This window comes from Candoia aspera, chromosome 2, assembly GCF_035149785.1.
Source record: "Candoia aspera isolate rCanAsp1 chromosome 2, rCanAsp1.hap2, whole genome shotgun sequence".
NCBI classification, from domain to species: Eukaryota; Metazoa; Chordata; class Lepidosauria; order Squamata; family Boidae; genus Candoia; species Candoia aspera.
Window position 1 is genome coordinate 249,356,219 of NC_086154.1, and position 26,898 is coordinate 249,383,116.

The window sequence follows — 26,898 nt, forward strand, 5'->3', positions numbered from 1 at the left end:
GATTTTAACTCCAGCCTTGGATTCCTCAAGGCCAGCTTGTCGCATGATGTGTTCTGCGTACAAGTTGAATAGGTAGGGTGAGAGGATACAGCCCTGCCGTACTCCTTTCCCAATCTTAAACCAGTCTGTTGTTCCGTGGTCTGTTCTTACTGTTGCTACTTGGTCGTTATACAGATTCTTCAGGAGGCATACAAGATGACTTGGTATCCCCATACCACTAAGAACTTGCCACAATTTGTTATGGTCCACACAGTCAAAGGCTTTAGAATAGTCGATAAAACAGAAATAGATGTTTTTCTGAAACTCCGTGGCTTTTTCCATTATCCAGCGGATATTGGCAATTTGGTCTCTAGTTCCTCTGCCTTTTCTAAACCCAGCTTGTACATCTGGCAATTCTCGCTCCATGAACTGCTGAAGTCTACCTTGCAGGATCTTGAGCATTACCTTACTTGCATGTGAAATGAGTGCCACTGTTCGATAGTTTGAACATTCTTTAGTGTTTCCCTTTTTTGGTATGGGGATATAAGTTGATTTTTTCCAGTCTGATGGCCATTCTTGTGTTTTCCAAATTTGCTGGCATATAGCATGCATTACCTTGACAGCATCATCTTGCAAGATTTTGAACAGTTCAGCTGGGATGCCGTCGTCTCCTGTTGCCTTGTTATTAGCAATGCTTCTTAAGGCCCATTCAACCTCACTCTTCAGGATGTCTGGCTCTAGCTCACTGACCACACCATCAAAGCTATCCCCGATATTGTTATCCTTCCTATACAGGTCTTCTGTATATTCTTGCCACCTTTTCTTGATCTCTTCTTCTTCTGTTAGGTCCTTGCCATCTTTGTTTTTGATCATACCCATTTTTCCCTGGAATTTACCTCCGATGTTTCTAATTTTCTGGAAGAGGTCTCTTGTCCTTCCTATTCTATTGTCTTCTTCCACTTCCGCGCATTGCTTGTTTAAAAATAATTCCTTATCTCTTCTGGCTAACCTCTAGAATTTTGCATTTAATTGGGCATATCTCCCCCTATCACTGTTGCCTTTTGCTTTCCTTCTGTCATGTTCTCATTCTAATGTATGGTTAACATTGTAACGTTTCACATGTCATTCTCTGTTCCGTGTTCTTTCACCCGGGGTTTTTCCATTCTTTCGCCCTCCCTTGTTTTGAGGGCTTGGAATGCATGTTTGGGTTTGCGCTCCTGTTCAAGGTTACTTTCCCAGGCGCGTCTAACGGCTTCCAGCACCTGGGAGGGGGAGCGTCCTGACGGGCGACGGGGCGGGACCTGCTCACAAGCAAGGCTTTTAAGTTTGTATTTGGCGCGCTTTTGCTCATTCTCAGCTTTCTCTGTATTTGCATACTATTCCTTTAATAAATCAGTTATCTTTAAGCCCGAGCTTGTGAGACTGAGTATTTGGGTTTAGGCAATCGTTACATAAAGCTGAGAATCATTCTACCCATTTTCCGCTAGCCCCATCCAATCATTGGATAAGAGGGAACGCTAGCGATGACAGAACCTCAACCTCAACTGCGCGCAAGTGAGGGAAGCGAAGAAGAGCGGGAGGCGGTCAAAAGCCGGCCAGTGCTAACTTCGAGAGCGCAAAGAGCAGCCCGTCGAGAGTTGCGAGATATCCAATTGGACGAGCTGCTGATATCCATGCAGGAGAGTCTCAGGAGTGAACATAGAACTGTCATGGAAAGAGTACAGGGGAGGGGGTCTCCACAATTGACCTGGGAGCATGAAGTCCCCTTGTCACCGAGGGTGGTGGTAACCAACCAACCCTCGGAGGAGCCGGTCACTCCGGCCCGTATGAGGGCATTAGAAGATAAAATGGATTTAATTGTGACGATCCTCAAGGATCTACCCAAAGAGGATCTACCCGGAGAGGCAGAGCCCACCCCGGAGGATTGGGAGGAAGAGCCGTCACAGTACCCCAGGCATAGTACCATGGTGACCCGGGGGAGAAGCAAGACTCGATCAGCCCGTCAAGGGGGGGAGCGAGAGGCAAGACCTCCTAGGGATCGACCACCCATGGGGGCTCGGCGCACGCTGACATTAGCGGCACCGCCACAGCCAGCTGAGCCGGCAAGATCCTTCCCACCATTTGGAGTGAAGTTCGATGGGGATCCCACCACGCTCTCCTTCTTTATTACTAATGCCAAGCACTACATAGAGGATTGGGGTCGAAATTTTCGGTCTGAACATGGCAAGGTCAATTTCATTGCCAACAAGCTGAGAGGAAAGGCAGCGGATTGGTATGTGCAACTATGCCAAGCTGAGGCAACTGAGTTAGAGGACTTCGATGACTTTTTGTGGGCACTTAAAGAGCATTTCGAAGACCCCCTAGCTCAAGAAACGGCCAAAAATGACCTGCGGAAACTTTACCAAGGGTCCCTCCCAGTTGCCAAATATGCGTTGGAGTTTAAAGCTTTGGCAGGAAAAGTGGAAGACTGGTCTGAGCCAACAATCATCGAATTGTTCAAGCAGGGGCTTGAACCCGAAATCCTTCGATGGGCTCTGGGTAGAGATGACCCTAAAACGCTATATGGGTGGATTCAGTTGGCGGGAAGCGCAGAAAATGCCCTACGAACCTATGCCCATACCAAGGAGCTTCGACAAACACGTCTCGCTAGAGGGGCGCGCACATCTGGACTTGCCAGCCGCCCCAAACCAAAAACCTGGGAAGAAGAGAGGGAGCAACGGTTCTCCAAGGGTCAGTGCCTCAGATGTGGGAAAGAAGGACATCGAGCCACTTCGTGCCCAAGACGCCGTCCAGAGGAACGACAGACGAAACCCACGGTAAAGACGCCTGCTCCTGCTCCACCGCGAAAACTGAAGGCAGCCCTCGCGGAACTGGACCCCCCAGACCTTCCCTTCGGTGAAGAGGAGGAAGAGTTGCAATTCGAGCAGCCGGCGGGAAAAGCCTACCACCTGCCCTGAAGGGCGCCCTAGGGCAGGTGGAAGAAACCGGGCGTAACCATGATTCGGTGAGTGGAAACTTCCCCACACTGACTGTTAAAGTTAAACTAAGCTCAAAAACCAAAACGGTGGAAGCGTGGGCCATGCTAGACTCGGGTTGCTCCCGTTCCCTGATGCACCCTGATGTCGTAGCGGCTCTGGAACTGCCCACGTTCCCTTTGCCAAGACCCATGATTTTCACCCAATTGGATGGAACTATGGCGGGAGGGAAAGCAGTCAATCTTTCCACGGGACTGGTCGCCTTGCAGATGGGCTCCCATCAGGAAAAGCTGCCATTTGTGGTAGCTCCAGTGGGGGGTCCTCTGGTAATCTTGGGGATGCCTTGGTTTGTGAAGCAAAACCCTTTTATCAACTGGCTGCATAGAACTGTGACGTTTGCAGATGGATTTTACAAAGTACCCGAAAAGGACCTACTGGAGGACATGGAGGGTGGTGGGGTAGCGTATACCACTGTGCAAACGCTTCAACCTCTTGAGGGGCTACCCAATCAGTACCAAGATTTTGCTGAAGTATTTGGGGAAAAGGAAGCAGATCGCTTGCCACCCCACCGAAAAACGGACTGTGCCATTGAGTTTTTACCAAATGTAAAATTGCCTCACCCAAAAATATACCCCATGTCTCCCAAAGAGCTTACCACGCTAAGGGAGTTCATTGACAAAAATCTAGCTAGAGGTTTCATTGAGCCGGCAAATTCCCCGGTAGGAGCGCCTGTCCTATTCAGGCCAAAAAAGGATGGGTCATTAAGGCTTTGTACCGATTTCCGCGGGCTCAATGCGGTCTCAATATTAAATAAATATCCTTTGCCCCTGATCAAAGATATGTTATCACATCTGGCCAGAGGCAAAATCTTTTCAAAACTGGATTTGAGAGAAGCCTACTTTCGCATTCGCATAAGGGAAGGGGATGAGTGGAAGACAGCGTTCAACTGTCCTCTTGGGGCTTTCCAATATAAAGTCTTACCATTCGGGTTATCTGGGGCACCTGGGGTTTTTATGCAACTAATCAATGAGGTCTTGCATGACCACCTATTTAAGGGGGTACTGGTATATTTGGATGATGTATTGATTTATACTGAAACCATGTCAGAACATATCCACCTGGTGCGTCAGGTACTAGCTAAATTGCAAAAAGCACAGCTGTATGCAAAACTGTCAAAATGTGCCTTTCATCAGTCGCAAATTGATTACCTAGGGTACCGGATTTCAGCTCAGGGCATTGAAATGGACCCTGCAAAAGTAGAAGCCATCATGGCATGGGAACCTCCCCGTACCAGGAGACAATTACAGAGTTTCCTTGGATTCTCTAATTTCTATCGAACATTCGCCCAAAATTTTGCGGAAATCGCCCTCCCCCTTACTGAACTGTTAAAAACTAAAGGACAGGGGGATACGCGACGTTCAAAGAACCCAGGCGCGCTCCTTAAATGGACTCCCGCCTGTCAGCAAGCGTTTGAAGCGCTGAAACAAATCTTTACCACAGAACCGATTTTACAGCATCCAAACCCCTCTAAACCCTTCGTGGTACAAGTCGATGCTTCTGATTTTTCCATAGGAGCAATTCTATTACAAGCTGACCAATCTGGCGCTTTAAAACCCTGTGCCTACCTCTCTCGCAAATTCACGGAAACAGAGAGAAGATGGCATGTTTGGGAAAAGGAGGCTTTTGCTGTAAAAACAGCGTTAGAGACGTGGCGACACCTATTGGAAGGCACTTCAAACCCTTTTGAAGTCTGGACTGACCATAAAAATCTGGAAGCTTTAAGCACCAGTCGGAAACTCAGTCCCAAACAGCTGCGCTGGGCTGAGTTTTTCAACCGCTTTGACTTCACCCTTAAATTTATACCAGGCAAGAAAAATTTCTTAGCTGATGCACTCTCGCGCAGACCCCAAGATGCTGGCCCAGGGCCAACGGTCCAAGGCACCGTCTGGACCGACAAACAATTAGGTTTGGCAGCGGTGACTCGCAGCCAGACCCGAGCGCAATCAACTCCGCCTCCAGCCGCTCCGCCTTCCAGCCGCCCGCCTCCCTTGTCAATTCCCTCCGATTTGCAACAACAGTTGCTCTCCCACCTTAAAACAGATACTTGGTTGCAAACCAATAGACACATTTTAACTTTCACCGATGATCTTGCCTGGCGCAACGATCGTCTCTATGTACCCGAAGCAATGCAAAAAACCATACTCCAGCGCTGCCACGATGACAAGCTAGCTGGGCATTTCGGCTACGTGAAAACTTTGCACCTCGTTCGCCGCCAATTCTGGTGGCCAACTTTACTCAAAGACTTGAAGGAATATGTCACTGCGTGCCCTGTATGTGCGGCGATAAAGCGCAAACCGGGCAAGCCCCAAGGTCTCCTTCAACCTGTGGCCACTCCATCTGTCCCTTGGCAGGATATCTCCATGGATTTTATCGTTGATCTACCCCCTAGTCAACGCAAAACTGTCATTTGGGTCGTCAAAGACTTTTTCTCCAAACAAGCCCACTTTATCCCATGCGCTTCTATCCCCACCGCACAACAGTTGGCACGCCTCTTCCTCATCCACGTGTACCGCCTCCACGGTATCCCCGCCCGTTTGGTGAGTGACAGAGGCACACAATTTACGTCACAATTCTGGCGGGCATTTTTGAAACTTTTGGGTACAAAACAATCGCTTTCTACCGCCTGGCATCCGGAAACGGACGGATCTACAGAGGCGGTTAATTCTACATTGGAACAATACCTCAGAGCTTTTGTTAACTACCAGCAAGACAACTGGGTCGATTTACTCCCATTTGCTGAGGTCGCTTACAACAATTCCATTCATCAAACCACTGGTCAAGTTCCCTTTAAAACAGTTTTTGGACGTGAATTCGTTCCGATTCCTGAACTTCCTCATCCTCAACCGCTCCCAGCCACCCTCGCTGGCTGGGCAGACTCTCTCAAAGACTCATGGTCTAATATTCTACTCGCTCTCCACCATGCCCAAGCTACCTACAAACGCCATGCCGATGCAAAGCGTTCCCCGGAACCATCTTTTGCGGTCGGAGATAAAGTCTACTTGTCAACTAAGTTTATCAAGTCCCCACAACCCTCTAAAAAACTTGGTCCTAAATTTGTCGGTCCTTTTCCAATTGTTGCTCAACTCAACCCTGTTACGTTTAAACTTGATTTACCTCACAACCTTAAACGTTTGCATCCTGTTTTCCATTGTAGTTTACTCAAACCCTGCCTGTCGTCGGACCGTTGGCATCCGCAACCCATTCCTCCACCTCCCCTCATGATTGACAACCAGCAACACTTCGAGGTGGCATCTATCCTTGATTCCAGACGCCAACGCTCCACTCTACAATACCTCATCCGCTGGAAACATTTCCCTCATCCTGAATGGGTTGCTGCTCCAGACGTGCATTCTCCTCGTCTCGTAGCCCAATTTCACTCTGCCTATCCTGACAAACCGGCTCCCTAATTTCTTTTGGGGGGGCAATATGTCATGTTCTCATTCTAATGTATGGTTAACATTGTAACGTTTCACATGTCATTCTCTGTTCCGTGTTCTTTCACCCGGGGTTTTTCCATTCTTTCGCCCTCCCTTGTTTTGAGGGCTTGGAATGCATGTTTGGGTTTGCGCTCCTGTTCAAGGTTACTTTCCCAGGCGCGTCTAACGGCTTCCAGCACCTGGGAGGGGGAGCGTCCTGACGGGCGACGGGGCGGGACCTGCTCACAAGCAAGGCTTTTAAGTTTGTATTTGGCGCGCTTTTGCTCATTCTCAGCTTTCTCTGTATTTGCATACTATTCCTTTAATAAATCAGTTATCTTTAAGCCCGAGCTTGTGAGACTGAGTATTTGGGTTTAGGCAATCGTTACACCTTCTTTCTTGGGCTACTTCTAGTGTCTCAGCAGACAGCCATTTTGCCTTCTTGGTTTTCTCTTTCTTTGGGATGTATTTTGTTGCTGCCTCCTGAACAATGCTGCCAACTTCTGTCCAGAGTTCTTCCGGGACCCTATCTACTAAGTCCAGTCCCTTAAATCTATTCTTCACCTCCACTGCATATTCCTTAGGAATATTAGTGAGCTCATATCTAGCTGATCTGTGGGTCTTCCCTAATCTCTTTAGTCTGATCCTAAATTGTGCAAGAAGAAGTTCGTGATCTGAACTACAGTCAGCTCCAGGTCTTGTTTTTACCGACTGTACAGATGTCCGCCACCTTTGGCTGCAAAGGATGTAATCAATCTGATTTCGGTGTTGTCCATCTGGTGAAGTCCATGTATAAAGCCGTCTCTTAGGTTGTTGGAAGAGAGTGTTTGTTATGCAGAGTGAATTGTCTTGGCAAAATTCTATCAGCCTATGTCCTGCTTCATTTTGTTCTCCCAGGCCATACTTACCTGTAATTCGAGGTGTCATTTGACTGCCCACCTTAGCATTCCAGTCTCCTGTGATGAAAATAACATCTCTTTTAGGCGTGTTGTCCAGTAGGTGCTGCAGATCCTCATAGAACTGCTCTACTTCAACTTCTTCAGCATTTGTGGTTGGGGCGTATATTTGGATCACTGTGATGTTAGATGGCTTGCCCTGAATTCGAATTGAGATCATCCTGTCGTTTTTTGGGTTGTATCCAAGCACTGCTTTAGCCACTTGACTATTAATTATGAAGGCTACTCCATTTCTTCTGTGGTCCTCTTGTCCACAGTAGTAGATCTGGTGGTCATTTGATGTGAAGTGGCCCATTCCAGTCCATTTCAGTTCACTGACGCCCAGAATGTCTATCTTTAATCTTGACATCTCACCAATAACCACATCCAATTTGCCCTGGCTCATAGATCTTACGTTCCAGGTTCCAATGGTGTGTTGATCCTTAGAACATCGGATTCGCCGTTCACCACCAGCACCGTCGGCCGCTAGCCGTCCTTTCGGCTTTGAGCTAGCTGCGTCATCACGTCTGGGGCTAGTTGAGCTCATCCTCTGTTCCTCCCCAGTAGCATTTTGACCATGTTCCGACCTGGGGGTCTCATCTTCCGATGGTATACCGACATATCTCTGGTTGTACTGATCCATTTAGTTTTCACGGCAAGAATACTGGGGTGGGTTGCCATTACCTTCCCCAGGGATCGCATTTAGTCTGACCTCTCTGTCATGACCTTCCCGTCTTGGGTGGCCCTTCACGGTTTAGCTCATGGCATCATTGAGGTGCTCAAGCTCCAGCACCACGACAAGGTAATGATCCTTTGCTGAAGAAGCATTGGTTAAAGTAGCTAAAATAAAATGCAGATAGTCCTCAATTATGGCAATTGGGACCAGAATTACCATCACTAAGTGACACAGTCGTAAAGTGTGACATGTGACCACGCCATTTAGCGACGGCAATTTCGGCACTCCCGGTTGCCATCATTAACCAAATCACCGCAGGTCCTTAAGTGAGGATGTCACATGGTCACCATTTATTTATTTATTTATTTACTTACTATCCTGCCTTTATTACTTTTATAAATAACTCAAGGCGGCGAACATTCCTAATGCTCCTTCCTCCTCCTATTTTCCCCACAACAACAACCCTGTGAGGTAAGTTGGGCTGAGAGAGAGTGACTGGCCCAAGGTCACCCAGCCAGCTTTCAGGCCTAAGGCAGGACTATGACATGGTCACCATTTGCAACCTCCTGCTAGCTTCCCCATTGACTTTGCTTGTGAGAAGCTGGCAAAGGTCACAAATGGTGACCGCGGGATGCTGTGATGTAATCGCAAGCCAGGCGCCAACCACCCAGATCACAATCATGTGTAACTGCGGGGATGCTACAACAGCCAGAACTCCAAGGACCTATTGTAAGTGCCACTAGTTCAGCGCTGTCACAGGTTTCAATAGTCACTGAACAAGCGGTCGTAACTGAGGACTACCTGTAGCTATAAAACTAAAATAGCCTTTTCTGTATTCAGCTTCTTAAAATTCTGATGTCTGTGTAAATCAAACCTCTGAAGAGCTTTCATGGCAGTTTCATGTAACATTTAAAAGCATAAGTACTTGACCAATGTATGACTTCAAAGATGATGAGCAATAATATCCAATATCACCTTCTGGAAATGATCTTCTAAGTAGGAGTAGTACCTCTGCCAACACTACTTCTCAAACCCAACCCAAACTGTCTGTCTAGAAGAATCTCTTATGAGTTATATTCATTCTGGTTTATAAGCCATAGACTGATTCATTGTAATCCTTTCCAAAACTATGCCTGAAACCTGATAGAAACAGATCTGTTTAACCAGTTTTATCAAAGAGTGTCTGAACGTGCCTGGTCTTTGCTCTCTTGATCATCTTACCAAAGAAAAGTAGGCAGCTAATTACAGTTGTTTGTTTTAACTGCTTTCAAGTTTTAAGTTTTTTCAGAACAGTGGAATTATGAATACTTCTAAACAAGTTCTAACCATGTTCCACTATTATTATTACTGATTCTGAGTAACTCATACTTTTCCTATTAAGCTATAGTTTATAAACCAGAATTTAAAGAATTCGCATTCTTTTTACAGAGCATGTCAAGCACTTGCATGCAGAAGTCCTAATGAAATTCCTTTTTCCCTCAGTTTCAGAATTCAGTTACAGTTATACTAAGTGCACAGTTCTCTACATCAAGGTCTACATTTCTGCCAATATTACATATGCCTTTCTGTCAATCCCTTGCCTTAAGAAGAGCATCAGTAGTGTTTGAATATGGAAAACAGCTTTGAAAAGTTGATTGGCATACCCTCAAAGGGTACTTTTGTTGCTGTTATTCTAATGAAAAATTTAAGATTTGACAGAAAATACTCCATCTAAATGGTCCTTTTTTCCAATTGTCCTATTTCTTTTAGGAGATTTTATATCCAAAAATTGAAAATGTATGCATCATGCCATGCTTTTATCCTATTCCTAAGAGATAGTTAGAAAACAAATGGGTTTAGTCACTCTTGTGGTGTTCAGGTCTGTATACATTTGTAAGACTTGTATATGGCTATAAATTCCTGACTAAGATGTACCAAGGAGCTGTCTTATATTTTAAAACATGGCCCTTCTATCATGTTTCTTGGATTCTGGCTTAACACCTGCACCTGTCCTCTGTCTTATCTTCTTGTTTTCCTTTCAGTGAAGACCCTGTCTTCTGCTGTCCCATTTTTCTCCACCTGTGAGTAGTACTGTTGGCTAGACTGAAGATGGGTAGTTTAGATGGGTTGGTGTTTAGCATGTCTGTTACTCTCCAGTCTTGTTACTCAGTAGGATCAGAACTGGTACAACAAACTTGCTAAGCTCATTCATAACACTAAGTCATAAATGTGATTTGTTTAGTTTCGGCTTAGTATTACTCTGTGAACTCAGTTGGTTTGGCTTCTGTGTAGGTCATCATTAAAATCATGTTAGTGTGATGTGTGAACCCAATTACTGGCTTCGATGCTTATAAAGGCTTGCTTTTGGACATTATATTATCTTGCTCTTCCTAGAGTCCTGAAACCTGGTCCTGTATTATATTTTCCACCACATGCTTAACTAATCTGTTATATAGGTTCTTCTACTTTGCATTCATGCTGCCTCATTCTGATGTAATGTCCAGTGATCTTCTTTGCTTTGACCACTGTGAAATATTGCTTCAGTGCATGCTGCTTTTGGAATATATTCCTTTGGCTTATATGACCATAATAATAGAGAAATTTTGAATAACGTATTAGGTAAATTGATAAATACTGTGTTTCTGAGAAAGTAATACTGTATTATCTTAGTCAGTTACTGCTGTGTACTAATTTTGATCTTTATTTGACTTCAGTAGAATGGAACAGAGGCAGGATGTTCAGTAAACACATTAAAAGTGCTAACATCACTCATAGACATCAATGTTTGCCTAAAAGGGGCTATAAAAACACAAGCATGTCCTTTATTTAAAGTGCCCACATACACTTTTCTTACATCTCAGATAGTTCTGTTTGTCTCTTTATTTTTAGAGGAGAATGCTTCTGACCTCTGTTGTGTGATCGCCTGTCTGGTTCAAGTTATGATGGATTCATACTGTAGAACGAAGTTGGGATTTCAAAGCCTTATTCAGAAAGAATGGATCACGGGAGGACATGCTTTCTTGGATCGGTGTAACCATCTGCAGCAAAGTGATAAAGAGGAGGTATAACTAGGGAGGGACCAGAGCTCTACAAAGATGTTCTGAGCAAAAATATGTCTAGGGAAGGAAACTGAGAATCATGGAACTGGAAGTGGTGGACCCTTTTCCTCAGCAGATACCTTGCCCATAGATACGTTAGGGGCTTAAGTGAGCTCTCTTTCAGTAGCAAAAATATTTTAGTGAGGGGACAAGGAAGGCAGGCAAGGCTTTGTCAGCCTTGATCGCAGTAGGCCTTTGACCTTCAGAGTCCAAAGTTATATAGCACAAGCAGTTCATGTATGGTAGGCAAACCATCTCTCTCTCTCTCTCCCTCTCTCCATTCATATCTCACTCTGTAACATTTCACAGATAAAAACAGTAGACCAACAGTCTTGGCTTTAAACAGAATAAGAAGTATGAAATTAAATTCAGGCACACTACTCAGAGTTGTTTGTATCAATAGAAGTTAGGGAGATAGTCACCCAATACTATTGGATTCAACTCTGGCTTTGTGAGAGGTGGGCAGACTGGTGCCTGTTTCTGAATTGCTGGAATCTCCCTTTCCCTCAAAGAAGCACTAACTGTTCTGTGGCTCCAACTCTCATTTCTTTCTTTGGTTGCTTTAACCAGCCAGGTGCAGCAGGGTCCTAGTCCACAAGTGCCACAGCTAGATCACAGAGAACTCTGTCTACTTCCTCAAGATCCAGAAGCTCAGATACCTCCCAGGTGACATCACAGTACATCACCTCTGTCACCACATCAAATTTCATCCATCCATCCTCAAGTTTAGAGAACGTGAATGATTTATCTGCAAAATGTTTAGCCAGGCAATCGCTATGTGCTCTGATTGGTTCTTCTGGCCCTCCTTCCCTAAAAGGCTCTAGGATATCTAAGTAGTATAGCTGAATGACATTCTGCGAATACAGTAAAGGTGAAATAATTCTGCTTTACCATAATTATTGCTATAGTTTCAAATTTGAGCTCGTACCCATGTGTGATCACAGCCACTTCTCATTCTCTGCTAGTATTGCTTCAGGCATCTCTTCACTCACTTCATTTCCTAGAGCAACTCATAAAACTAAGGAGCCACCCAGGATTAATAGGCAGGGAGCAGCTGCTCAGGAGCAATCCTGCTCAGGAGCAATCCTCTCCGGTGCCCTGGCTGCCTCCATATTCCAGAAGCTAACAAGGTACCCATTAGAACTGGCCTTTAGAAAATCTCCAGGTGCATCTGGACACCCTTTATATCTACCAGGTTCTTAGGCAGGCCATCTAATTGACCTTTCTCTCCGTGGAGGCTGGTAGCTCCAGTTAATCCTATTGTCACAAGGGAGTGATCCATCAACAACAAAACACTGATGGAAAAGCTCCCTGGAACCAGATCATGTCTCATCTGTTGTGAGGTAAAGGCCAGATCTAATGTGTGGCCAACTGCAGGGCTGGGGCCACAGATGACTGGGACAAGCCTATGGTTTTCCTAGTGTTGAGACTGATGCAGTACACAAAATCTGGCTGGATAAATTCAGATGCCTGGTCCATGAGCTGAGAGTAAGGGGAGCTGAAGTAGAGACTGGCACCAGATTTCCAATCTCTCTTTCCTTGAAAAAGCTCACTGCTATTTCCTTCCAGAATTAATTATGAGAAGTCAGCTTGAATTTATCATGAACAAGTTTTGCTAGACTGCCTTCTGTCAGTTTTGATTCAAGAATTTCTTCATCAGAGTGTGGGTTTGCTGTGGATGAAATATATCTTGATTTCAGCAAAATACCCATGACATTTTGATTGACAAGCTAGTTAAGTGTAGACTGAATGGCATGACAGTTAAGTCATACCCAAAGGTGCTCATCTATAGCTTCTCTTCAAAGGAGACAGAGGTATTGAGTGGGATGCCACAAGATTCAGTGCAGGGCTTTATACTCTGAAATGTCTTTATTATAATTTAGATGAAGAGGTAAGAAAATCTCATCAGATTGGCTAATGGTTTAGAATTGGATGGGACAGCTAATATCCTAAAAGATAAAAATACCATTTAAAATTAATGTTTGGAAAAATGTGTTGGAAAAAGACATAATTAAATTTTACAGAGACAAATACTTAAGAAACAAAAATCAGATGTACAAGTGAAGAATTAGGTACCTTGGTGATAGTCCTTGTGAAATGAAATATTGGAATAGTTCTTGATTGAAAGCTGAATATGATCAGTGTGATACAAAAAAGCAAAATGTGGCTTTATGCTACATCATTGGAAATACAGTTTCCAAATAATGGGGAATAATAGCTCCACTTTATTTGTCACTGGTCAGACCTGACCTTGACTAGTGTGTCTGGTTTTGGGTACCGCACTTGAAGGATTCAAACTAACCGAACAGGCTTGGAGGGGCAATGAGGATGACCGGGAAAGGAGAAATGAAGAGAGTAAAGGAGTTCTGAATGCTTTAGATTACTGGATGGGAGAGTGGGTGATGAGGAATATGATAGTATTTTTCAGATACCTGAAACAATGTCACATAAAAGGAATAATGAATGTAAATTACAGAAAGGAAGATTCTTGTTAAATGTTAGGGGAACTTTTTTTTTAACCAAACCCTTCAACCAATTATCTAGGGAAGAGATGTTAAAATGAAAACTAGGCAGTCCTCTGCTGGAGATCTTTAATTTGCATTCCTACACTGACCAAGAGATTGGATTTGATGGCCTAATTGGCTGCTTCTAATGTTTTCATTCTAGGATTCCAGATACGCCTACAGGCCCTAAAATGTTAAAACCCTTCCCATAACTTATAGCTCTAGCTGGAACTGGGAAACTTTAAGTGATAATAGAAAAATAAGGCTAGTTGTGCAATTTGCCTTCACATAAATGAAATGTAGTAAATGCAACTTACTAAAATTTAGTAAATGCAGCAGTTGAGCAAGTATAACTTTTATGAGCATTTTTATCTGTGACAATGCTTGAGGTGGCATAAAAGCAAAATATATATCAAAAAGCTAAAATGTCAGATTTATGATCCGTGCTGCCATACCTTGGCATGTGACTAAAACATATTTTAAAATGTTGTTTTAAGGGCCGGGGGGAAAGGTGGAATTCATTTGGTGGAAAGAGATTTTTTTTTTCGATTTCTTAGTAATGATGTTAGTGGTTTCTTCTTTTAAAAAAAAACAGGGAGGGATAGACACTGACATGCCGGAAGCCTTATTAATCAAGCCTTGTTGAATCCAGCGCATCGACTACTCAGTCTAATGTATCTCATACTATTGTGGTTTCCTTATTTTTCCAGGCTCCAGTTTTCTTGTTCTTCTTGGACTGTGTTTGGCAACTAGTTCAGCAATATCAACCAGCATTTGAATTTACAGAAACATACCTTACTGTTCTGTCTGACAGCCTTTACATCCCCATATTTAGCACCTTCTTCTTCAATTCTCAACATCAGAGAGACTCCATTACGGTAAGGCAGTTAAGAGGGAAATAATCTTGATTATCCAATAGTAGAAACAGTATTTTCATGAAAATAAATTATTTTGGGAGTGGGTAAAATGGGCTAAATGAGGAGCCCCTAGTAGAATGAATGGAATTAAAAATAAAAGTGATTCAATGATTTGGGATGAAACTGAAATGAAAGAATGCTAGGAGGAGTATGTCCAAGATTTGTACGGGAATGATAGTGACATATTAAAAAGTGTAATTGAAAGAATGTTACAAGAAAGTTTATTATGGGCTCAGGCCATAATTAAATAAAATTACCATTATATGCAACGATGAACATCCTTACAATATAATCTGTATATATCAAAATTAATTAGCTCTGTCTCTTGGTGGTGACCTTACCAGGCACACCCCTGCAAATAACGCCCAAACTTTTGCCACCAGGTGAGTGACTTTACTGTGGGGTCCAAAGTTTGAACTATGAGCACAATATGCCCATTATAATAGTGAACGCTATAACTATTAGTGTCCAAGAAAAAACAGATGAAAAGGAAGTCATAAATATTGCAATAATGTTTTTTAAAAACAGTAATGCTGCAAATGGAAATGATTTAACTGGAGAAATGTTAAAAAATATGGTATGTTTATGGAGTAGCTGGGCAGTTTGGTTAACATGTATGTGAAGACCACATTTGTGGAATTGGAATATTGCTATTTTTTTTACTGTAGAAATGGAAAGATAGCAAGAGTGAGTGCAACAACTTCAGGGGCTTAGCTTGTTGAGCATGCTTAGGAAGGAGTTGAAGGAACTCTGATTCAAAGGGTACAAAAGGTGGTATTGAGCAAAATTTAGGACAGAGGGTATAACTGTCCTAACAGCCAGGAAACACGCTGAGACAAGGAACTGGTCTCTAATGTTTATTGCTTGTACATAACAGGAATCCTAACAAACTGAAGAAGCGTGGGAAAAACCCAGCCATATAAACCCCAAGGGTTAAGGCGGTCCCGATCTGTCTCTTTGAATGGCTGAACAATTCCTCAGTGCTACGCGTGCGCTTGACAGGCTGGACGGGAGCCCCCTGCTGGCCATCCTTACTCATGACAATAACAGAGCAGATTTTTATTTTCAGCAGGTCACTGAGGAATGTATAAATGTGTGAAACTTCATTGTATGTCTGTTAATTTGGGGAAAGCATATGATAAAATGAATAAGCTTGCATTATGAAGTGTTTTACATGAATCTGGAATTGAAGGTTGGTTGGTGAAAGCATTAAGAGCAGTATTTGATGGAAGTAAAACATGGATGAGAGTTAACAATTAGCTGTTTTGTGTTCCACTGATTATTTCATGTACTTATGAGTAAATATATAAGGAATGCTTATGATGAAAGGTGAAGTGTGTTAGTTGTTAGATTATTTACTGAAGATGGGAAAATGGAAAAAAAATTAAATCTGCAAATGCTACTATAGGTAGCCCTCGAGTTACAACCATTCGAAGTTACAGTGGTGCTGAATGAAGGGACTTAATGACCAGTCCTCAAAGTTCTGGCTGTTGCAGCACCCCATGGTCACATGAACAAAATTCATGTGCTTGGCAGCAAGCTCACACTTAAAACCCAATCACAGCATCCCGCAGTCACGTGATTACCATTTGCGACCTTCCTTGCCAACTTCCCACAAGCAAAGTCAATGGGGAAGGTCGCAAGTCACTCAGGTAACTCTCCCCCACCCACCCCGGCCTTTCGCTTGCACACACCGCACCCTCCTTCCACACGTGCACACGAACCCACCAGTGCCCTCCTTCCCTGCGCCTCCCTACACTTGCACCACCAGCACCCTCCTTCTCTACCCTGCCTGTGCTTGCACTGCAGCACCCACCTCCCCCAACTCGTGCGTGGCCTGCCCTGGGCCTTCCCCACCTCCCTGCAGCACCCCCGTGTTCCTTGCTTGGGATTCCTGCTGCTTCCCACATAACAACCTGCTTGTCTCAGGGTTACAACGACTAAGCAATGCAGTCACCCGAGGTTGCACTTTACAACCGCATCACTTAGCAACAGCAATCCCAGTCTCAATTGCCATTGTAACTTGAGGACTACCTGTAGAAGAATGATGGATAGCACATGGTCTGTGGCAAAAAGTAAATATATTGCGAGGAATAAACAAGTGAAAATTATTGTGGGTTTGCTTCTGCTTACTGTAGATACTTGTGGATAAGCCCATTTGCAGATAAGCTGAACCCAATTTTGGAGGTGTATTTTGGAACCTAAAATTCTTGACTTATCCATGAGTATATATGGTATTTTGTTACATGGAAGTTAGAGCTGGGTATGTCAGTAGAAGGATGAAAGTAAGTGGAGTGCAGTGTGAAAGGGGCACTTAAAGTATGTGTGTGTTTCTTTTTCCTGCCTTCAATTTTTTTATGTTACTCCATTTCTCTGCTTTGCATAATGTAGTTTAACTCTAAAGGAAATAGCATGATTCTGTAGATCAGTGCCATACTGAGAAATGCAGGATTTGTATAAGATTGGGTTATGTTTACATTCTGATCAAAGATGGTACAGTCCAGACAGATGGTTAAGGGGTCTGACAACTTTGAACTGACATTCCATTCTATTAAAAATCTCCCTGAAACACTACATATTGGAGAAAATGCATTTCTAAATTAATTCCAGACTTGCTTTTTTTTTTTTAAACAGTATGGAGGAAGTCTTGATACAGAAGGCAGCAAACTTAGTTTTCTTTCCATTTGGGATTGGTCTGTGCAGTTTGAACATGAGGCTCAAGCTTTGCTTAACAACCCTCTTTATGCAGAAAAGCCAAAACTAGACAAAAGTCAGAAGAAAGCTTCACGATTCAAGGTAAGATATTTGAATATTTCCACTGTAATGACTGGAGCAGTAATAGAGATTGGGCTGCTAATTTAATATGCTAACCACTGTTCAATCAGGCTGGCACATGTGGATTAAAATAACCATAACTATAAAAAAATAATTTTATTCAATAACAATTGAATAAAATAACTATAAAAAAGTGCCAAGATCAAAAGGAGGCATTAAAAGTTCCAATAATTTTGGAAGGACACCCAAAAAGTGTCTCTGCAATTTGGCCCAAATTGAGCATGATTGATTTAACATAATTCAGATTTCCTATAATGCTCTTGCTTGTTTGCTGACTTTACATCAGAAGTGAAAACACTTTTCAGCCGGGTGGATTTTCTGAACACCTCTCAAGAATTCCTATGATCAGGTCAAATTCCTCCTGCATCCTTTGCCAGAGCTCTCCCACTAAAGTTGACCTCAGAACAGTCCCTCGGTTTACATGGTCCTTTCATTGTGCCTCTCTGAAGTAAGGTTTGGGCAAACGTTTCTCCCCAGGCCTTGGCAACACTCCCCACCCCTGCTTTATAGAGTTAACTGATAGCAAGATAAAATAACATTAACATCTGTTCTTCAGTTAGATAATACCCTTTTCTGGTCTCTTGGATTAACACTGAATATAAATCATACTCTGAGATTTAAATGCATTGCAAAAATTATTTAACCTTGAAGGATATGACTAAAGGAAATGCTAAAAATTGCTCAACTGATACTTAGTTTCTCGTATGGCCATCACAAAAAAGTTTGCACTTTTTAGCCATGGCTAGAATATCAGGTGTTAGGTTTGCTCAATTCTAATGCAGATTGATCCTCTGATGGAAACTCTAGAATAAGTTATCTGTTGTAACCAAATACTGAATTGATTATATAAAAGAAATTCATGAGGTCCCTTTGGAAGAAGTAAGATGAATAGTGATTGAAACTTTTATGCATTTTGTTTTAACTTGGGATATCATCATAATTCAGACTTGTCCACTTTGCCCAGAAACTAAACTAGAACTGAGTTCAGACAATTCTGATTTTGTCGTCTAAATTTCTTTTCTTTTAAAGCATCAGCGGCAACTCTCTTTGCCCCTGACACAAGCAAAAGTTCCTCCAAAAAGAGGATTTTTTAAGGAAGAAACAGACCAGTTAATTAAAAACCTTCTGGGCAAAAGAATCAGCAGGCTGATAACTTCTTCTGATGAACTTCAGAATAACTCCAGAGAATTCTACGACAGTTGGCATAATAAACCTGTTGACCTTCACGGACTCCTCCTGCCACGTCTAGAAGGACCAGAAATCAAAGTGTGGGCACAGAGGTATTTACGATGGATTCCTGAAGCTCAGCTCCCTGGGGGAGGCGCAGTTGCCACTGCAACAAAAATCTTAGATGTAATGGAGGATGTACAGGGTTTGCAGAAGAAAATGGATGAAAGACATCATCAAGCAGACTCTGAGGATGATATAGAAGCTTCTCCCTTTATGAGAAATCCTGCTCGTTTGTCATCCTTATTCCCATTTGCCTTGCTTCAGAGACATTCTCTTAAACCAGTTTTGCCTACCAGCATTTGGAAAGACTTGGAAGGTGAAGAAGATTTGGCCAGGAGAGATGATGAGTATGTTGATCTAAGTGGTGATTGATATAATGCTTGTTTTCAGTTGTAGAATTGGAAGAAGAACCGTATTTCTATCCAGTTACTGGAATTAAATTGGTTTCAGAGGGGCACGTAATTCCCTTTTGGTTGTATTCTGGCTACAGATGATTCGTTAAGTTTTAATATAGAATGATCTCTTTGCTTGAGAACACCGACGTATCTTCCACAGACATGGGGGGACAGGTGTTACAACAGCCTTATTCTTGATTAGGTTCTTCTGCCACAGGAAGGGAGATCACTTTTTTATTATTATGAGTCTATAAGAACCTGCTGAGATAGCATGGAAGATAATGCTAGGGCAGCAGGATTAAACCAAATGAGCATTTTTTTCCTCTAGCAAGAGTCTGTTCTATTTCTTACCCTCCTCAATAAATAAGAGTCTAATCTCCCTACCCCCAAAAAGTGACTGTTGAGCAGTCACAGGAAAAATTAAGGTGTTGAAAATACCAAGAAAGATCTATTGGAGCCTGCCTACTTCAATGTTAAGAAGTGGTGGTGTCAAATGTTCATCAGAATTGGAAAACAGCCTAGTCTGGGAGAGTCATCTTTTTATTGCATCTTTGATAAAACTAAGCTTTCTAAGGAGAATCTTTTTTTTTACAGTAGTTTGAATTTGTCAGTTGTTTTAAATTCAAGCTTGAGAAATAAAGAGTAAAGACTGTCCAAAATCCTACTTGTTCTGATCATCCATCCTCTTTAGAGTTCTAACATGGTGTTATTTTCATAAAACTAATGGTCTTGAGTTCATCTCAGCCTTACTAGTTGGTCTCTGCTTTTTGTCTATTTTCTGATTGGTGTGTGAAGTCATGGCAATTTATTGCCCAATACAAGCAGCAGTGGAATTTATAAGATGTCAATAAACTAGAATTGTTTGTCAAAATTTTTATAGGGTGCTTGTGTTGATCTTCCTCACCAATACCAGTAGCTTGCACTGAGTCTCAAGTCCTTCTGTTAGGAAGGCATTTAAAGAATTGTATTCAGCAGTGAAACTGGATTTGTCATCCAGTATTTGTGCTTCTTAAAAACACAGCATTAAAGCTAATAATGAATGTAAAGAGTCTGCACATTGGAATTTTGGATTATAGAATGTTGCTACAATAGTACTGGAGTTATAAAAGCCATACAGAAATGCCTGATAAGCCTAGTCTGCCTGTTCTAAAGAGATGGACCTGTCAAATTGACTTTGACAACTAAATATGATAAAGAACTAACATAATCCAAAGTTAGTAGTAGTGCACAGGATAGAACTGACTCATAACAGGACTACATTTTTGTAGGATAAGGGATAAATTAAGTTAGTACAGCTTTCTCCAACATTTCCACTGGTTGGCTATGCTGGTTAAGAGTTTGGGAAAACAATTGCCCAATCCAGTTAGTGAGCTGTAGAATAAGGAAAGCTGTAATAATGTCAGATTTCTGAATTGGCCCTTCCTAGGTACATTTCTTGCTTTGGATTATGTCCACTGTAACAAACAGAATCTGCTTGTTCTTTTAGTTTTGTGGGAGCAATGATAAGGAGTACTTTTATTGGAATATTAAGGAGTGTATACATTGGTGTGGATAAAAGCCAAAGTGCTAAGTTCCATGTTGCCTTATGAAACTTGCCATTATGAGCTCCTTGAGTTTTCAGAATGTTTGAAACACAGTAAAACTTATTTGTATGTGAGCCTTCCAAAAGCTAACATTTCATACTTTTTTCCTTGTGATGTCTTCAACATTTGCTGCAGCTTGTACAGATGCTCCAATTTATAGCTGGTTGAATTGTAATTTGAATACTTTTTTTAAAAAAAACACTAATATTAGGCTTAAATATTATTTTTGACAGTACTATTGTAATATATTGATCATGGAAATGTATTTATATTTCAACTGTCAAATATTGTTTATCTATAGAAAAATATATGGATTAATTTTTATAATAGCTTATGGAATTGCTCCATTCTATACTTGATCAGAACACAGCACAGTATGAATGGAAATTATTTAAATGTATTGATTTTTTTCAGGTATTGTGTTATTACCTCTCAGTTTTTACACTGAATACAAGCTTAGCTTTGACAGTACTTAAGGAAGAATCTTCCTGTAACTCACTGTAGTCTATTTGGATACATGTATTTGTAATAAAATGTACTTTTACTATTAATTTTAAAAATAGTGTTTGAATCACGGCTGTGTGTTCCTTGCTTATTCTCATATGATGTCAGTTTCAGTTATTTGTGTATGAATAAAATACAAATACTGGCCTATAGGAAGCATGTATAGCTGCCTTCTACAGAGAATTCTGAATCCACCTTACCTTTTACTATTCACTCTGGCTGACAATGGATATCCAAATTCGTACCGAGGGTTTTTAGTTTGCATTTGGCGTGCTTTTTTCATTCTCAGCTTTATGTAAAGATTGCCTATTCTAAAACACCATCAGACTCATGAGCAGGATCACAAAGATATCTGATTTATTAAAGAATAGTATGCAGGATCACAAAGAAAGCTGAGAATGAAAAAAGCGTGCCAAATGCAAACTAAAAACCCTCGGTACGAATGAGATCCCTCCCTCCGGGGAATCTTCCCAAGCTCACAATCCCAGGTGCTCCTAACAGCTTCTGATGGTCCACGGGAAAAGCCCTTGAGCAGAGCACATAACCCAAACACATTCTATTGAAATGAATACAGATAGAGAGCTTGGCACAAGGTTTCACAGCAGCTCCCTCCCAAACAGAAATGCGCGTCAGCGCCATGGCATTTATTACGATGTACAGTGCACATTGAAACAGTGAACATGACAGGCTGACAATGGATATCCAAATTCTGTTCAACTTCTTGTAGAAATTCTTTGCTCAGAGGCTGATCTTAAGATTTTTATCCCAATTAGTCTCCTACTTTCAGAAGCATGGTAGAAGTGGTAGTATCATGGTTCTCAACAAAATATTAGTTTTTCAACTAACGACCACATTGTGGGTTGCAATAGTTAAAGCAGTGGTCTTTATTTACAATCTATTTTTAAATATTACCTGTCAAAATGCCCCAATCAATAAAATAAATTCAAATTCAGGATGTCAGTATAAAGAATTGTGAATGGTCTTGCTTGAACAGAGGCTTTCAATTCATGCAGCAGCTTTAAATCACTTTCTAAACTGTAGAGGCATGATATGCTTCTCATTCTGCACTTTGAGAGTAACTGGTAGTCAGAACAAAGTCTTTTTTTTCCCCTAGCTGAACTATGTTGGGTGGATGGGGCCAGGCAGGTCTTTGCCATGAATTGATAATTCAGTTGTGGATTGAGGGCCATATCTTTCCAGTGGACCTTGGTGGTAGCCCTGTATATTTCTGCTATTACATCTCTATCCATAAGAATAGCCTCTGTTTCACTTTTTAAGGTGCATGTTTCCTATGGCAAAGGGAAATGCAGAATAGATGTATTTCTTCTGGGAGAGGAAGAAAAACTAGAAACAAGTCTTTGTCCACAGTGCAGAGAAATGTACATAATTCTCCAGACGTTTCATGTTGTAACATGAATCCTCACAGCCCCCATTCCCAGAGGTAGCTTTCCTAAAAAGTTGGAATCTACCTTTATATTAGACGTAGAACTTCTCTGTTAGTTTAGATTTTATTATGGTGAGAAAGGCAAGGAACAGTAGCCACCAGAGACCCAGGTCTGATCATTCCACACATACCGTGGGTTCACACACCCCTTTCAGCCTTAATATGGTTTGTTTGGCTTAACATGCTGTGTGAACCCAGTCAATTGTGAGTTATTCACTTTACCATGTAAGCAAAAACTAAAAAGACAAACTATATGTGGATATGTTCTCTGTTTGGTTTCTGAGATAAGCAGAATGAAGAGGTCCCTAACTCGTGTTTTCCAGAGGTAAGGACTTAGCTCTGAGAATTCCCAGCCGGTAAAACCATTGCTGAACATTCTTTAGAAGCTTCTGTTATGAGGGAAAATGCCTAATTTTCTGTAAGATTGGTGGCACCAAAACTCTTAATTACCTTTGATCAACTGAGTGATTGAGGACCAGTGAAGGAAGAAATTTAACTTCTGCCTTCAAATCAGGAGGAGAACTAGATAGCTGACTCTTTAGTGAAAGGCATGGGCAATCTGAAACAATGGAACCTGAGACTACAAAAAAATAAGGCAAGGGCCAGATTATGTGATGCCTGTCTTTCCTGGCACTACTAGAAGGATGCAATCCATTGCTGCATGCACTATCCACACATCCATAATGCACACACATCCCTATGCTATTCCCTTTCAGGATATGCCATGTGATGTCAAGTACAGAAAAGAAGCAAGAAAGTAAAGACATGAGTAAGGAGAAAAAAGGAAAATAAAACCATCTAGTTTATACCACCAACATTAACATCTCTTTCCATACCTTTGTCATGTCAAACCATCCTTGTTCCACATTTATTCTCCACTCCATATATTACGTTTGGTCTTTTTACTTTCTTTGTAGATAAGTTTTTTCACGAGGGCTTCTGGCAAGATGGTTAGAGCTGAGAGGACTGTGTGTTTAATGATTGGAGTTTGTCATTGTTCAAGATTGTCTTAGTAGGTAAAAGGTTATCTGGGATTGTACTTTGTGGTTGCATGTTTTGGCATTTAAACCCGTGTTCTGTATAACTGCACTTCTCCAATTTTGCTCGCTATCACCCCTTTGAATCACAATTCTGCCAAACACAATCTTTCTGCCAAAACACTGATTTTTTAAACAGGCTGGTTATGGGACAGGATCCTAAAATTAAACAATTGCTACCATTGGAAGGCTAGCATTCAATCCAGTGACATCTGTACTAAGGTCTGTTCAGGTTAATGGGGCTTACGTAACTACTTTTTTTGAACTGCCTGTTCCTTTTCTGTATGCATTTGAGAATTCCGTCCTACCGAGAGGTAAGATACTACATCTGTGACCCGGTGCTCTCGGTGGTATGGCCAAACAATTCACTCCCTCAAATACAATAAAGTGAAGAGCTACAGTTTTTGTTACTGTATTCCACCAAAACGGGATCTCTTAAAATGTGTGGGACACTGTGTTAGAAGTTCTGCAAAGTATTGTTCTTTAAAGAAGGCAGATAGTATTTTAAATACAGCTAGTCCTGCCTTAGGGCCCCAAGCCAGCACTGTAATCTTTGACCAGTCACTCTCTCTCAGCCCTAGGAAGGAAGCAATGGCAAACCACTTCTGAAATCTGGCCAAGAAAACTGCAGGGGCTTGTCCAGGCGGTCACCCGGAGCCAATGCTGACTCGAAGGGACAAGGAAAAAAAACCTTACTCTGCTTGGGTACAGTGTCTGTTGGCTCAGCATTTGCTGGAATTGATCAAACATACCTCCTCCTCAGTTTATAGCCACCATCTTTAGGCTAGCTCATTGCAGGTATCAGAAGCCACACTGAGAATGAGATAATTAGAAGTAATTTCTCCTGGTTGGGGAAAGCTGTCACAGATAAATGTATGTGATAAATGGAAATATAAGAGCATGTTTTCTCTTGCTGGATGTGAGGGTTGAAGCATGATCCTTAAATGTACTGATGCAACAGGGAGAAGGGAGAAAATGGGCAGTGTGCAAATTAATGGTATGGGCTTCCGTGGGTCAAACTCCATTCCTGGGGATGACAAGGACATAGATCCATGCAAAAAATAGGGAAGAAGTTTTATATTGTCTTCAGGGATTTCTTTTTTACATCCCAGTTTAGTTTCCCATCTAAGCAGAGACAGGTCCAACCCTGCTTAACCTTGTTAGGTGCTACCTAGCTACCTACACAGGAACAAGCTAGTTACCCCAGTCAGTTATATCCATCCAGACTTATCTTTTAGTTCACTGGCTCACTTTAAAGGGTAACTATTGTTCAATGTTGAGCCGGTTAGCGTATGCAGTATGTAGATAAGTAAATGCCTAACATGTATGTGCTTTCTATATGTTCAGGAACTGCTGATAATTATATTGACATGAAATAAAACTAGAAATCAGTTGGTCTTACTCAGATTTGTTTTTCAAAGCAAATGTACTGGGTAATAGAAATCTATTTAAATGTTAAAAGAACCAATAAATTTGTCCAGACCGATTTACAGTTGGAATTCTTGGACTGGCCAAGAATCCTGTCATTTGGAGAGTCTACACAGCCAAATGTAGTGTTGGAGCTACAAAAGATACATTTCTGAAAACAGAGAGACAAAGGTGGGAGTGTGCAGAGTCACCTAGAATTCTCCTAAAGATAGTTTTGTTCCTGTTTTATTTTTGGACAATGACAGACTTGTGAGTAAAGGATGAGGTGGCACCTCGTTGTCCACTTCCAATTCAATCAAGCAGTTCTTGGTTATAGCTTAAGACTTGGATGGGGGCAAAGGTGGTACAGGTAGTACTGACATTTCTGCCCAATGCTTCATTAGCATTTGTCTTGCCTGCCTTGCTAGTGCCTATTCACTAATAAATGCTGCAAAGCAGCAGCAACATTGCAAGACAGAGCTGCACATATCAGCTAGAGTGTGTGACTTGAACTTGCATCTCTGGATCTCCCCTTTTCAAGGGGTGGTCTTGGTGATCCATTGCAAGAAGGTGAATAGGCCGATTCCAGGAGGTATGACTCCTGAAAAATAATTTATTCTTCTCTATACCAAGAAATGATTCACATTATCTCCAGAACCCTTATCCCCTGTGCTGCTCTACTTCGGCCTGACTTTCTCATGAATCAGACTTAATCATTTCTTTCAGGCAGCAGCAGATCAGGGGGAGCAATGCATTGCTGGTGATCAGAACTAGCTAGTTTTATAGGCAGGCATGCAATGAACTCCTGCGTGTGTGTGCACACTGCTAAGATACTGGAGTGGAAGGTATGTCAGATGAAGAGCAAGCATTTTGGCTTGTGAGAAGATGGCAGGGATCAAAAAGCCATCCGTTGCTGGAGGGACTCCCCTCACCCAGTCACAGCAGACTTAAATTTCCTGCTGAGGAAGGCATCTGCCTCCTAGCAATGCAGTCTCCTGGAAACCTTTTATGAAGACCAGGAGTTCTTGAAAAGGTACATTTCTTTTTATCTCCCTCCTGAACAGATGGTTGTGTAAGTGTAGAGAGGCAAGATTATAGACAAACATGGCAGTGCTGCTGGTAGAAAACACTGTTCAGGGAAGGTGCATGATAAAAACCCTTGTCTAGAAACACCTCGGTTTTGCCTATGTGCAAGAATTTTGTCATGCTTACAAAAGAACTTATATTTTACAAGGGATCTGGAAGAAAGTATGTAGGAAGAGAGAAAAGGGAAATGTAAAATGTTTGCTCTCTTAGAAAATTCAGTTACACTGAGAAGTGAAGGTAAGGGGAGAAATGAGGCAGGGAAAAATAATTTGATTGCATTTTATTGCAAAATCGCAACAGTGCGGAAGGAAAACCAGGTATGGACCCAACTTCTTGTCTTCCTTTTTAAATGGAGGAGCCTACACACACACACACACCCCTATATCCAAGTTGATTTTTTTCTTAATAATTCCCAAGTCCTGTCCCCTCTCCACTAAGCAGTTTCTAATTTCTTTATGGGCATGGTATCTCTACACTGACGGTACGAATGAGTGAAATTATAACTGCTGCATTGTGATGTAGAACTTGTACAATTCATAGAGGTAGCTAACAGATTTACTCCCAGTTGCACCACTCCCTGAATCCTAATAATACGAGGTAGTGTTGAAATATTACATTTTTATCCTGCCCTTTTTCGATTCATCCAGGTTGCCTTACAAAAGTCTTCTGTGTTTATTACATCTTCACAATAATCTTGTGGGTAGATTAGGCTGAGAGTGTGAGACTAGCCCAAGGTCATTTAGTGAACACAGTATGGTAGCTAATTTTTTCCTGTTCAGACTTGATAGCGTTAATCAACTAACAGCATTGATTAATGCTATAATATTGCTCTGGTATC

General features: G+C 41.9%; 1 protein-coding gene across 1 annotated transcript in view; it reads left to right on the forward strand.

Annotated features, from left to right (window-relative positions):
- Positions 1–21,129, forward strand: part of MTMR12 (myotubularin related protein 12) — a 54,117-nt gene extending 32,988 nt beyond the window's left edge. Inside the window, exons 13-16 of the mRNA XM_063295774.1 lie at positions 10,910–11,082; positions 14,333–14,500; positions 17,174–17,335; positions 18,404–21,129. Of these exons, the coding sequence (XP_063151844.1) occupies positions 10,910–11,082; positions 14,333–14,500; positions 17,174–17,335; positions 18,404–18,976 (1,076 nt within the window). The 3' untranslated portion in view covers positions 18,977–21,129. The remainder of the gene's footprint in view (positions 1–10,909; positions 11,083–14,332; positions 14,501–17,173; positions 17,336–18,403) is intronic.
- Positions 21,130–26,898: the final 5,769 nt, after the last annotated feature.